The following is a 14,242-nucleotide window of genomic DNA, read 5'->3' as shown; positions in this document are numbered from 1 at the left end:
CTTACTTTTATATGCATGCATAGCCACACTTTCCAATTAGAGACAGCAGCAGATAACCTTTGAGCTCGATTGAAGCTCTTAATCATATCCTTAACAGTTATATTGTCCGAAAAGACTTGTATGTGTTTTCCTATCAGGAAAGGCCTTCTGTAAGGCTTTTAGCTCTTTCGCATTGGAAGAGAGGTGGGCTAATTGATTGCTCCAGACCCCTTGTACCATCTGGTTGCCCGTGTGGGCCCCCCTTTCTCGGCCACACTCATCTGTGGTGACTTTCACTAGAAGGTGTTGTGACCAAAGATGACCAGCTGAGAGATTTTCTGCATTTAGCCACCACCTGACTGGCAGTTTTATTTCCTGAGTGTTCTCCTTCTTCCCATCTCAGATTGAGAGCATAAAGGACTGAAGAGCTCTCATGTGAAATTGGGCCCATTGAACCCCTGGGATGGCCACCATGATCAATCTGAGAATTCTCATCATGTTTTGTATTGAAGTCTCTGTGCTTGGGCAGAGATCGCTCGCCTCTGTAATTATCATCAGGATTTATTTTTCCAACAGAAAGATTTTGGATAACGTCAAATTTATTGTGTACCCCAGGAATGTTATCTTCTACCCTTCCTTTGATTTGGAGGGATATAACTTATCACGTCCTGCTCGAGCATATTTTGAAGGAGAGAAGACATGGCCACCGCTTTATCTTGCTCTCTTGGCAAAAGAAATTTTTGAGGAGGACAGCCCGCTAATTCTATTCTGTATCCGTGATTGATAAGATCCAGAGTAAAATTGTTGCTGGAAATGGTCTGTCCTGGCCAGCTGAGTCACTGAGAGGGGTCCTTAGGCCGGGGGGGGGTTAAAAAGGATGCCACCTTCCTTTCCCTCTCCTATACTGCCACCCTTTTCTCTGATCCTGCCTGTTTGCATAATCTTTGTTCTGCCAACATCGGTCACCTCTGATGCCACTTGTCCCTTGAAAAGGACGAAGATTCCTTTTTTTGTTGCTGCTTTTTGGGGATAGGAAACCCCTTTTTTCTATCGGCTGACCTTACACGTACCGACTCCAACTCTTTCCCGAGCAACAATTCACCTGAAAAAGAAAGAGGACAGAGCTTCATTTTTGAGACTGTATCCCCTTCCCAGCATTTTAACCAGATAGCTCTCCTGGCCACGTTAACTAAGGCTGTAGCCCTGGCCATAAAGCTCATATTCTGTTGAAGCATCCGCTATAGAAGACACTGCCTTGTTTAATGTTGGTAGAGCCTCCAGGATCTCTTCTTTTGGAGTATCTGACTCTAGAAGTGATCGGAGCTGTTTTAACCACAAATCCAAAATACGGGCTACACAGGTAGTGGCAAGGGCAGGTTTAAAGTTAGCTGAACAGGCCTCCCATGCCTTTTTTAAGTAACCTTCAGCTTTCCTATCCATGGGCTCTTTTAATGAGCCTGTATCCTCAAAAGAGAGTTCCGCTCCCTTTGAGACCTTTGATAGGGAGGCGTCTAACTTGGGACACTTCTCCCATAGACTCGTATTATCTTCTTCGAAAGAGAACCTCCTTTTGAGGTTTTTGGGGAGAAAGATTATTTTTTTTCTGGTACTTTCCACTCCTGCAACACTATTTCTTTTAGTGAAGCATTCACCGAAAAGGTTCTGGCCTGCTTGGCTTGGAGGCCTGCATATAAGGTCATGCACACACAGCTCTTTATCTTCTGGCTCCAGGGTATCAAATATGGCCTTTAATAACTCATCTGTCTCCTGAGGGAAACAGGAATCTTTGTTTTTTATTTGGCTTGTCCTCACACTCCTCTTCATTGGAGTCCAAAGCCAACTCCAAACTTTCCTCCAGCTCCTTCGGTATCCCCCGATCAGAGGTCACCTGCCTGATAGAAGGGGTTATCGGCATTACCCTAGTGCTGGTACTGGATATGCTGGGGATGGGATCTGCCCCGGAATACTGTGCACAGGGTTTGAATGATTTTTGAGTCTGCCTCGTCTCCTTTTTCATTGAATCCATGAAATGTTTGAATAGCGGGGTTGTTTCGTTCTTGACCAGGTTATCAATGCAATCTTGACATATATCTTTTTTCCAACCAGAGGGCATTTTTCTAGTACAGACTGGGCATCTCTTTCTAGAAGCATCTTTCTTGCTTTCTTTGGGCTCTCAATTTTTGTCCTGGAAATAACCAAAGGACAAAACCAAACCAGTGTTACTTTAACTGAAGTACAAACTGAATGGAAAGAAAACCTGTGATGCTATATGTGACTCAACCCTCAACTAGAGGGAGGTTACACAATCCCCCTGTGCCCCCACCACAGGAGGGTAAGAAAAGAAGATAGGAGCGCCCTAGCCCCCTCTTTTCTTACCTTAGGGCCAAAGTCAAGAGATGGCACCTCCAGACCTGCATCCGCAGAGCCCTGCTATTCCATGTCCACTGTCCAGGAAGCAACCCAGCGCCATCTTCTGCCAGTGCCCTTTATTTATGCTGGCATGGAGGACCCAGGACGGCGTTGTGGATCTGGCGCTGTCCCTGTGGATAGCATGCTTGCCTTCCTCTCCTCGGTACAGGCTGGGTTTACCCCTGCGGGTGTACCAAGATGGCCCCATGACTTCCGGCGACCGCATCACTTCCTGCCTGTGCATCCGCCCACGCCGGCGAGACAGATTCAGCCACACGAGGATCCCAGCAAGGAGACAGGCTTACCGTGCTCCCCATGCTTCAACATTGGCGGGAATGAGAAGCAGGCTACCCCCTGCTATGAGAGACCAGCCTACTGTCGGCACACTACCATCATGGATGGACTTATCTGAGCACACATCCTCCTGCACCAAGAAGGCAACTTACACTGAAGGTACAACCAACAGGGAGATGAGAGGGGGTCCCTTCTTACACATCCATGAGTCCCTAGTGGAGGGGCCCAGGATGACCCAAGCCAACCAGCTCCCCAGAAGCACTGCCCCTGTTAGAGGGACCTGTCCGCCGGGAGGCCCCTGCTACCTAGAATGTAGGCCAGACAAATAAAAACAACTGTTTCCTGTCTGGTCAGAGGTAACACATAACACTGAGGGGCCATAGCCTATGGGTGGTCTTTGATAATATGGATCATGTATTTCCTGAACTAGGTGGGAGAAGCCTCTCTCTCTGTAAGCCATCATGGAAGATGACTGGGAAAAAAAAATAGTCCTTTATAGTACAAAAACAGCAGATAATCACTACTATAAGGGATTAATTTATACTGTGAAATAGTGAAAGTAATATATCTTATATCATATATATAATAATAAATATACCCAGAAGTAGGATATATGGGGATTTTACCTGGGAGTCACACATGAAGATATATGGAGGTTAGAGGGGGAGGGGGGACTTTTATATTAAAGTAATACTGAAAGCTGAGACTTTTTTTCATGGATATAATAATTTTATATATAAAGCACAATACTAGTAAACTTTTACTTTATGTAATAGTAATGCCTTCTATTACCTCCAGTCTATCAGCCTTCACCTTCTCTGGAATCAAATGCTGATCTTCCTGCACAGAGCCCTTAAAGTCATTGTAAATGTTGGATTACATTTTTTTTAAACAAACTTGTCATACTTACCTGCTCTGTGTAATGGTTCTGAGCAGCCCTAATTCTCATTTTCTAGAAAGAGTTCCCCTATAGGAAGCTACAAAGTACAGTATAGAGTTCTCCTATAAGAAGCCGCAAAGTATAGTATAAAGTTCTCCTATAAGTAGGTACAAAGTATAGTATAGAGTTCTCCTATAGAAAGGTACAAAGTATAGTATAGAGTTCCCCTATAGGAAGCCACAAAGTATAGTATAGAGTTCCCCTATAGGAAGGTAAAGGTCTGCCTTTAGAATCACTTGCTTCCTTCTCTCGCCCAGGACTACATGTCCCATGAGACATTGCTCCTCACGCATTCAAGTTCTCAGGCATTTACTGACATGTATGGATGGTGTACTGAGCTGTATTTTCTGATATGTAAAGAAACAATACATTCTGTATGCAGGCCAATAAATCGTCTGACCAACTAAACGATTATGAAAATTGTTGACAACTATTTTCACAATCTATTACAATCAATCAAATTATGATGATTAGTTGTTTCAGCCCAACATCTCTGAATCTCCTAGCAGTTCATTTCTTTATTCATGGACCTTAGTCAGAGAGTGAGGAAACAACGAGAACTGTCTTTCATAGGAGTGACAGTGATGAGGGGATTATAGGACAAGTGTCCCCTCCCCCTCTATCACTCATTGCCATCTTCCCAACACAAGAAGTCCTGCACTTCCTTATTTAGTCCATGATTTAGTCATGAATAACAGCGGGGCTGAGCCCCACCAGAGGTCAGAGAGTGAGGATTGGGGGAGAACAACCAAGATGAAGACTGGACTGATCCTGAAGACCACCATCATTGGGTTAGTGACTCCTCCCTCATTATCACTTTCTGTTTAAGGTTCAAAAGTTTGAGGATGTTATCACATTATTATCAACATGTAAAAGTCTGTGCTCCAATCACATCATCAGATATAAAATGTCCGGCTGGTAGAAAATGGGTGCAAAACAGGTAAGGCCTATGTAATTTACAACTTATTATTCAGGATACAACAGTTAGGATTTTATAGTATCAGAATGATATCATGTACAACATAGAGTATATAGTGCAGGGGTCAGGAGTATGTAATGCACACCATAGAGTATATAGAGTAAGGGTCAAGACTCATAATATTGGTATTCAGTAATCAGTGGAAGATTAAATGTTTACATGAGACAAGTTGCAGAGGTCCCACACCGCTGCCTCCCATCTCCTGAGACTGCACTCAGTGACTTGGGTCTGAGACTATACAGACATATCCCTCCACCCGGCACAGCCAGCAGACAACAGAACAAGTAATCCTAGGAGAATTGTTCTGTCAGAGATCTTTCCATACTCTGGTATGGGGCAGAAGACCCAAAACACATACCCCAGGTGTCTAGGTCTAGTAGCGCCTATGGTGAAAATGAACATTTTTCTGCCAGCTGAACCCCAGAATCTCCATAAATCCAGTCTAGATACATAAATTGTGTCTGCAGCACAGAGAAGGAAGATTATCCGAGAGAAATACAGGAATACAGGACAGGGAACACAGCTCAGGAAAGTGACCAGGGGATTACAGGCTGATATCACCCAGTCCCCACCCTACTCTGGACCAATCAGTGAGCAGTATAGGTGGAGGGAGGTATTTAATGTTAATGACCCACCTGTGCTGATCTCTGTAAGAGTGCCGTCCCCTAGAATTAGCCTCATTATTCCATCCTCCTCCATAGACTGCTGATCATCCCTCACATAAGTCTCCTCTTCTTTCACCTCAACTTTAGGATCTCTCGGGTTTCCACTCTGAATATATAATAAAAATGACATCAATGATAACAATGCAGATAATGTACAGATCCTAATGATACTATCAGTGATCAGGGATGGACTGGCCATCAGGACTACCGGGAGATTCCCGGTGGGCCCATGGCTCAGAGTGGGCCGGTTTCAGCCGCATCTGCAGTGCTCGGCGATCTACCCTTCAACCGCCGACAGCTGGCGCCTGACGGGTAGATCGAGATTTAGCCAGTATGCAGAGTAGTGCAGGAAGCATCTGTCTGTAGTAAGTTCTCTCTCATGTCACGCAGCACTGCTCGCTCCCCGGCGGCCCCTCCTCTCTTCTTGTCTATCCCCATTGGCTTGTGACATCATCTGGGATGGAGAAGAAGAGAGGAGGGGCCGCTGGGGAGCGAGCAGTGCTGCCTGACATGAGAGAACTTACCACAGACAGATGCTTCCTGCGCTACTCTGCATACTGGCTAGTAAGATCCCATGATGTGCCCCCAGATGTGCCCTATAATGTGCTCCATCATGTGCCCTGGTGTGTTATGTGCCCCATAATGTGCCCTGATGTGCCATAATGTGCCCCGAGCCCTGATGTGCCATGTGCCCAGATGTGCCATGTGGCCTGATGTGCCCCATGCCCTGATGGGCTATGTGCCCCATGCCCTGATGGGCTATGTGCCATGTGCCCTGATGTGCTATGTGCCCCGATGTGCTATGTGCCCCAATGTGCCCTGATGTGCCATGTGGCCTGATGTGCCCCATGCCCTGATATGCCCCGTGCCCTGATGTGCCATGTGGTCTGATGTGCCATGTGGCCTGATGTGCCCCATGCCCTGATGTGCTATGTGCCCTGATGTGCCCCATAATGTGCCATGTGCCCTGATGTGCCCCGTGCCCTGATGTGCTATGTGCCCCGTGCCGTGATGTGCTATGTGCCCTGATGTGCCATGTGGCCTGATGTCCCCTATGCCCTAATGTGCCCCTTGCCCTGATGTGCCCCGATGTCCTATGCCCTGATATGCCCCGTGACCTGATGTGCCCCGTGCCCTGATGTTGCCCGTGACCTGATGTGCCTTGTGCCCTGATGTGCCCCGTGCCATGATGTCTTGTACCCTGATGTACTGTGCCCTGGCGTGTTGTGCCCTGTACCCTGATGTGTTGTGCCCTGTACCCTGATGTGGCCTGGTGTGTTGTACCCTGATGTGCTGTGCCCTGATGTACCGTACCCTGATGTGTTGTACCCTGGGCCGGTCTAGATGAAGTCCAGGGCCACATTTTTGTCCCAGTCCAGCCCTGTCAGTGATTGTTTCTCACCTACCTGATGATGGTGAGGGATGGTGTGATCTTCTTGTGTGGAATCCCGGGAATACAGAGGACGGGGACATCTCTCTGGTGGGTTTCTGTAGCTGGATGACTCCACCATGGTGTCCTGGTACAGATCTTTGTGCTCTTTTAGAAACTCCTCCATCACCCCATCCTCATCATCCTCCTCTTTTATCTCTTCTTTTACTTCAACTTTAGAATCTCTCAGGTTTCTACTCTGAATATATAATAGAAATGACATCAATGGTAACAATGCAGATAATGTACAGATCCTAATGATACTATCAGTGATTGTTCCTCATCTACCTGATGATGGTGAGGGATGGTGTGACCTTCCTGTGTGGAATCCCAGGAATACAGAGGATGAGGACATCTTTCTGGTGGGTTCCTGGTATTTGGTAGCTCCATCTTATCCTTGTGTCCTTCTGAAAACTCCTCCATCACTCCATACTCCTCATCCTCCTCTTTATACTCTTCTTTAACAACAATATTATAATTCCCGAGGTTTCCACTCTGAATATATAATAAAACATTCATTGTAACAATCATGTTGTGTATAAATCAGAACTACTAATAATTGTCAATCATCTACCTGATGATGGTGAGGGATGGTGTGACCTTCCTGTGTGGAATCCCGGGAATGCAGAGAACGGGGACATCTCTCTGGTGGGTTTCTGTAGCTGGATGACTCCACCATGGTGTCCTGGTACAGATCTTTGTGTTCTTTTAGATACTCTGACTCCTCCGTCACCCCATCCTCATCATCCTCCTCTTTTATCTCTTCTTTAACCTCAACTTTAGAATCTCTCAGGTTTCCACTCTGAATATATCATAAAAATGACATCAATAGTAACAATGCAGATAATGTACAGATCCTAATGATACTATCAGTGATTGTTCCTCATCTACCTGATGATGGTGGGGGATGGTGTGATCTTCCTGTGTGGAATCCCGGGAATACAGAGGACGGGGACATCTCTCTGGTGGGTTCCCATTACTGGATCCATCTGTAGGAAACACACACACTGACTGAATACATTGTTTCTATGTGTTTATCAGATGATGGGGGATCTAGGTGGACCCTCCGTACTGCTCTCTCCTTTACAATAAAGTCTCCTCTTACCCAGTGATGTGAGGGGCGGCTGATTGTCCATCATGACGTCCTTGTAGAGATCCTTGTGTCCTTCTAAATACTCCCACTCCTCCATGGAGAAATAGACAGTGACATCCTGACACCTTATAGGAACCTGACACACACAATGATACAGTCACCATCCAGACACATCCCTTGTCTGTTACTGGATAATGTCCCGGAATTCCCAGCACCGCTCACCTCTCCTTCATGATCTCTCTGGTGACTTCTAGAATCTTCTTTGTATTTCTCTGTTCTATCAGGGAGGGAGGTGGAGGCAATGTGATGGTCATATGATCTCAAGACTTCACAGGAGGAAAACTCTAGATCTGAACACAAATAGTAAAATCAAATGATATTCCCAGAATCCTCCTCACCTCTCCATTCAGGTGTCCAATTTATTAAAGCCCCACCTAAGGCTGATGTATAATTTACTCACAAAGGACCCCCACACTATGCAGGTTAAAAGCTTCTTGCAGGCATTCTGATGTCATTAGATACAATGCAGGACCAACAGTCCCACTTTGCAAGTAAGGATACCAAGGGTCCGCCCACATCCTAAGAGCATCAGAAGAAAAAGCCAGATGGAGGGACATTGGGGGGAGGAGCTGTGAGGTCAGTGTGATGTCATAGGACATATAGACTCTGGATGGAGGGACATTGGGAGGAGGAGCTGTGAGGTCAGTGTGATGTCATAGGACATATAGACTCTGGATGGAGGGACATTGGGAGGAGGAGCTGTGAGGTCAGTGTGATGTCATAGGACATATAGACTCTGGATGGATGGACATTGGGAGGAGGAGCTGTGAGGTCAGTGTGATGTCATAGGACATATAGACTCTGGATGGAGGGACATTGGGAGGAGGAGCTGTGAGGTCAGTGTGATGTCATAGGACATATAGACTGGATGGAGGGACATTGGGAGGAGGAGCTGTGAGGTCAGTGTGATGTCATAGGACATATAGACTGGACGGAGGGACATTGGGAGGAGGAGCTGTGAGGTCAGTGTGATGTCATAGGACATATAGAATCTGGATGGAGGGACATTGGGAGGAGGAGCTGTGAGATCAGTGTGATGTCATAGGACATATAGACTCTGGATGGAGGGACATTTGGATGGGGAGATTTGAGGGGTCCTCTATATGAGGCTCCCGTGCAAACTAAATCATTGTTCCTGGGTGTGTCCTTCCTCTCCTAAACTGAAGAGTGAACTTTGACCTTTACCATACAGAAATCTGTCAGGAATCTGTGAAAGTAAGCTCTCATGTGATCAGGTGACGTGCGGAGGAACGGAGTGTAAATAGCAGACAATTTTCTCCAGAGCTCCTAATGGTGGGGATGGATTTTGCTGGTGCCAAGTTTCCACCCCCCAGGATCACTGCAGGTGTGGAGAAAAGCTGTAGGAGAGATGAGGAGGAGATCCAGGAATCAGGATAAAGGTCAGGACAAGCAACAGACGAGCGCATCCAAGAGATGAAGCCGGGGTCACTACACAGAAAATCAATCCAAGGAAACAACAGGCAGGATGAGGAATAGCAAGAAGGAGCTCAGAGACAAATGAGAATATTGCTCAGCCAATGGGAGATGATCTCAGCATGACTTACATAATGAAGGAGATGAGGGGGAGGGGAGGAAGTCACTTATGGTGACCATAGAGACATGGAAATTCAGCTGGTTCAGCAGGGATCGGTCACATTTCCATCCATGTGTGGTCACTGCCGGATAAAAGTCACTCCATCAGCGGCTGCAGCCAATAGCTTCATCACTGATCTGTGTATTCTGAGAGCGGAGGAGCGCCCCCCATTGTCAGAATACAATAGTGCAGCGGGGAGGATTCCCCCATCCCCCTCCAATGTGTGGATGGGGGAATCTCTTCAGTTTTTTCCTCTCATCCCGCTGGATGAACGATAAAACTGAACCATGTATGGCCAGCTTTGGAAGGAAGATATATTAATCATCAACTGATCCCCCTGAAGGGGTTAATCTACATATTACCTCCTCTGCCGCCAAATCCAGCAACGTCTCCTCTCTACGTCCTTCCAAATGGGATGTCTGTCAGTATCCAACATCACTTCCTGTCTGTATCTGACATCACTTCCTGTCTGTATTCCATAGAGTCTTTCTGTCTGGGTAGAAGTGAGATCACCACCTTGTGGAGCTCAGAGGAACTGCAGCCCCGAGAAACGTCTGGTAGTGTGAACACGATAAATATGTAAAAAATACCGCGCTATAAATCAAATAAGTGAGGCAAGAAAAACAATATTTTTTTCTTTAGGAAAAAATTGTGTTTGTGAGGAAACAACTATTAAAAGTAAAAAACTATAAACTAGGAGCAGCTGCTAGGAGTGAGATACACACATAAATAGATGGAAAAGTTTGTAGCAGTGCTAAAAATTACTATACTAAATTATAGCAGTGATAATTAACAACAGTGCTTCAATATAAACTGTAATGATTACAATATTGATTAAAAGTTCATTGATTATAAAAAAGAAAAACGTCCTTCTATGTATATAGATTGTGCTCATAATCCATAACCAAAGTGTGGGTAAAGCTTCATAAATATTGATTGAATAAATCCTCCACCACAACCACAGTGATGACACCACACAGAATGCTCACTTACCCTAAGGCAAGCTCTATAAGCCTGCGACCTATTACCCGGCCAGGGCCTTTATCCGGGGGAGATTCAGGGACAACGATATCCCAGAGAACCTTATGGAAGTGTGAAGGAGCCGTGTGGGTGGGAAATTACCAAGAGAACACCGGCATATAGAAGGATTCCTCCTTCCCTCCTTTCAGTTTACACACCTGATACATACAGGGAACATCTGAATGGTATCCAATCTGATCACTAGTGTGAACACGGCCTTGTGCTATGTGTATGTACTGTATATCCTTCCCCTTTCCCTCCTTCCTGAGAGTGTATGAAGAGGCGGAGCTCTGAGTGTGTATGAAGAGGAGGTGCTCTGAGTGTGTATGAAGAGGCGGAGCTCTGAGTGTGTATGAAGAGGCGGAGCTCTGAGTGTGTATGAAGAGGCGGAGCACCGAGTGTGTATGAAGAGGCGGAGCTCTGAGTGTGTATGAAGAGGCGGAGCTCTGAGTGTGTATGAAGAGGCGGAGCACCGAGTGTGTATGAAGAGGCGGAGCTCTGAGTGTGTATGAAGAGGCGGAGCTCTGAGTGTGTATGATGAGGCGGAGCTCTGAGTGTGTATGAAGAGGCGGAGCTCTGAGTGTGTACAAAGAGGAGGAGCCCTGAGTGTGTATGAAGAGGCGGAGCTCTGAGTGTGTATGAAGAGGCGGAGCTCTGAGTGTGTATGAAGAGGCGGAGCTCTGAGTGTGTATGAAGAGGAGGAGCCCTGAGTGTGTATGAAGAGGAGGAGCCCTGAGTGTGTATGAAGAGGCGGAGCCCTGAGTGTGTATGAAGAGGCGGAGCTCTGAGTGTGTATGAGAAGGCGGAGCTCTGAGTGTGTATGAAGAGGAGGAGCTCTGAGTGTGTATGAGGAGGAGGAGCCCTGAGTGTGTATGAAGAGGAGGAGCCCTGAGTGTGTATGAAGAGGAGGAGCCCTGAGTGTGTATGAAGAGGCGGAGCCCTGAGTGTGTATGAAGAGGCGGAGCTCTGAGTGTGTATGAGAAGGCGGAGCTCTGAGTGTGTATGAAGAGGAGGAGCTCTGAGTGTGTATGAAGAGGAGGAGCCCTGAGTGTGTATGAAGAGGCGGAGCCCTGAGTGTGTATGAAGAGGCGGAGCCCTGAGTGTGTATGAAGAGGCGGAGCCCTGAGTGTGTATGAAGAGGCGGAGCTCTGAGTGTGTATGAGAAGGCGGAGCTCTGAGTGTGTATGAAGAGGAGGAGCTCTGAGTGTGTATGAAGAGGAGGAGCCCTGAGTGTGTATGAAGAGGCGGAGCCCTGAGTGTGTATGAAGAGGCGGAGCCCTGAGTGTGTATGAAGAGGCGGAGCCCTGAGTGTGTATGAAGAGGCGGAGCCCTGAGTGTGTATGAAGAGGCGGAGCTCTGAGTGTGTATGAGAAGGCGGAGCTCTGAGTGTGTATGAAAAGGCGGAGCTCTGAGTGTGTATGAAGAGGCGGAGCTCTGAATGTGTATGAAAAGGCGGAGCTCTGAGTGTGTATGAAGAGGCGGAGCTCTGAGTTGCGGGGTCCCCACAGGGGGAGGACATGAGGCTCCCTCAGTAAGAAGCACATAAATGATTGTATATTGTGTCAGGATAGAGCCAGACACCTCGGCACCACCTGAATCTGAGGTGAGGTCTCTGGCTGAATTCACAACACAAAGAAGGGGGTCAGTCTGGTGAGAGTCGCCTTCCATGATGGACACAGAGAGGAGCTGATGGCTGCAGACCTCACTGGAAGGTGCTTAGAACTGCTGAGTCTGATGGATCAGTATGGACTGGGTGCTACTCTCTGCACCCCGGGACATATAGTTCTGTATTGTCTGTGCTGCTGAGCTGCGGTCAGACCCTCCCAGCCCCCCTCCAGGGGCCCATGGACTTCACCCTGCCTGCCTGGCTTCAGCTATCAGCCCTACCCCTGTGGGCCCTGATCTCTGTCCTGTTCTGGACTTAGTCCTGTCTGCCTGGATCTCTGCCCTGTTCTGGACTTAGCCCTGCCTGCATCTCTGCCCTGTTCTGGGCTTAGCCCTGCCTGCCTGGATCTCTGCCCTGTTCTGGGCTTAGCCCTGTCTGCCTGGATCTCTGCCCTTGAGTACGGGATCCCCATTTCTGCTGGGCCATCCTATGTGGACTATCTGTGTGGTGTTACATTGCCACCCGGAGTAATGTTTCTTTCTACTGTGTCTTGCTACCCTGATGTGCCAACACCGCTCTGCCCATGTGCCAAGGACTTTAACCCTCGCTTTACCAAACACTGCTCTGCCCTGTGGACTATCACCCCTTTGATGTGCCATATTGCTGTCCCGAAGGTTCACTCTTCATTGCTGTGCCTTCTGTTTGCCCTGTGGACTACCTCCCCTATGATGTCCCATATTGCCACCCTGAGGATCCCTCTTCATTGCTGTGTCTATTGTTTGTTCTGTGAACTAATTCTCCTCCTGCCTGTACCCCGAGTCCCCCAATAAACACCGGCATGTCGGGTTCCTGGTGATTTGTCTCTGTGTGCTCTCTCTCTGCACTCTTCGTTCATCACACCCCCGTCATGTCCGTCCTCTTCCTCCATAGTCACTGTGATGTCTTTTATCTCCAGCAGATGATGATACACACATATATAGTGTGGAGACCTAGATTAACCCCTTCAGGGGGGATCAGCACAAGGGTTGTCACCTCATCCCATAAAAACTGAACACATATTGATTACACGGGTTCTGTGGCTGAACTCACTTAGTACCTTATCTTTTTTTTTTTTAAGATATTTTTTATTGCATTTTCTTAACAGACATACATACATACATACACAAAAAAAACTCACACAAAGTACAGAATTGTCCTTTTCCAGCTTATAACAAAGGGGATTGTGCATGATATAGACACTATACTAGGCAGTGCAGAATTACGTCCGATACGGGTATCAGTCTTGGGAGGTAAGTGCTATAGTTCCAAACATTATCAGCATGGCAAAGTTCAGGGTAGTAGTACAATACAAATCTCACAGTAAAATCTTTGATTTTGGCAGTATGGGGGAGAGGGTCAGAGGACTAGCTAGCCATCTGCCCCAGATTTCGTGGAATGTTTTTTTTTTCCTCTTTCGGATATTAAAGGCTTGTATAGAGGCAGGGACTCATTAACCAGTTTTAACCAGAAATTCTGAGTTGGGATCTCTGATCCCTTTCATGTCAGTAAAAGGGACTTCTTCACATAAAAATACGAGGATACGAAGCAGTCTCTTGGCCTGAGAGGGAATAGTGAGGTCACCAAAGATGCCCAGAAGACAATTCTTGGGATTGACTATATTTGGGAGACCCAGTGCTGAGGAGATGAAGGAGCCTATGTTCACCCAGAAATCATGTACTATGGGGCAGGTCCAGAAGCAGTGGAGCTGTTTGGCCACATCCCCGAAGCATTCAGCAGAGGAGGATATTCCCATTTTATGCATTCTAGCCGGGGTGAGGTGTGAATGGTGAAAGATTTTAATTTGGATTGGCCTATCCCTGGAGGAGATAAGTCGTAAATGTGTCACAGAATTCAGACCAGTCTTCTTCTGTAATAGGGACATCTAGGGAGTCCCATTTCTTTTTTGCCTCGAGGGATTCACCTACGGAACACCCCATCCTCCTAGGATCCACAGGACCATCTATATCCGTGAGATTGCCCACACCCTTCAGGACCCGAGCGCCACTCGGAGGAATACAGTAATCCGCGAGATAATATCCTTCTTTGAGCCTAACACAGCCACTCACCACCCAAGCCTTATCTGACCCAATTCGGCGTATGCCCCTTTGGGTCCACCTCATCCGGTAAGCCTTTTC

At 47.1% G+C, this 14,242-nt stretch overlaps 1 protein-coding gene across 1 annotated transcript in view; it reads right to left on the bottom strand.

Annotated features, from left to right (window-relative positions):
- Positions 1 to 14,242, bottom strand: part of LOC141122083 (uncharacterized) — a 260,915-nt gene that overhangs the window by 77,824 nt on the left and 168,849 nt on the right. The window contains exons 9-13 of the mRNA XM_073611888.1: positions 7,587 to 7,684; positions 7,270 to 7,497; positions 6,984 to 7,190; positions 6,673 to 6,894; positions 5,237 to 5,372 (exon numbers count right to left, since the gene is read on the bottom strand). Of these exons, the coding sequence (XP_073467989.1) occupies positions 5,237 to 5,372; positions 6,673 to 6,894; positions 6,984 to 7,190; positions 7,270 to 7,497; positions 7,587 to 7,684 (891 nt within the window). The remainder of the gene's footprint in view (positions 1 to 5,236; positions 5,373 to 6,672; positions 6,895 to 6,983; positions 7,191 to 7,269; positions 7,498 to 7,586; positions 7,685 to 14,242) is intronic.

The sequence above is a fragment of the Aquarana catesbeiana genome, unplaced genomic scaffold (assembly GCF_042186555.1).
Source record: "Aquarana catesbeiana isolate 2022-GZ unplaced genomic scaffold, ASM4218655v1 unanchor239, whole genome shotgun sequence".
Classification (NCBI taxonomy): Eukaryota; Metazoa; Chordata; class Amphibia; order Anura; family Ranidae; genus Aquarana; species Aquarana catesbeiana.
Note: the sequence above shows the minus strand (reverse complement) of the source record. Positions and strands in the feature narration are given on the sequence as shown.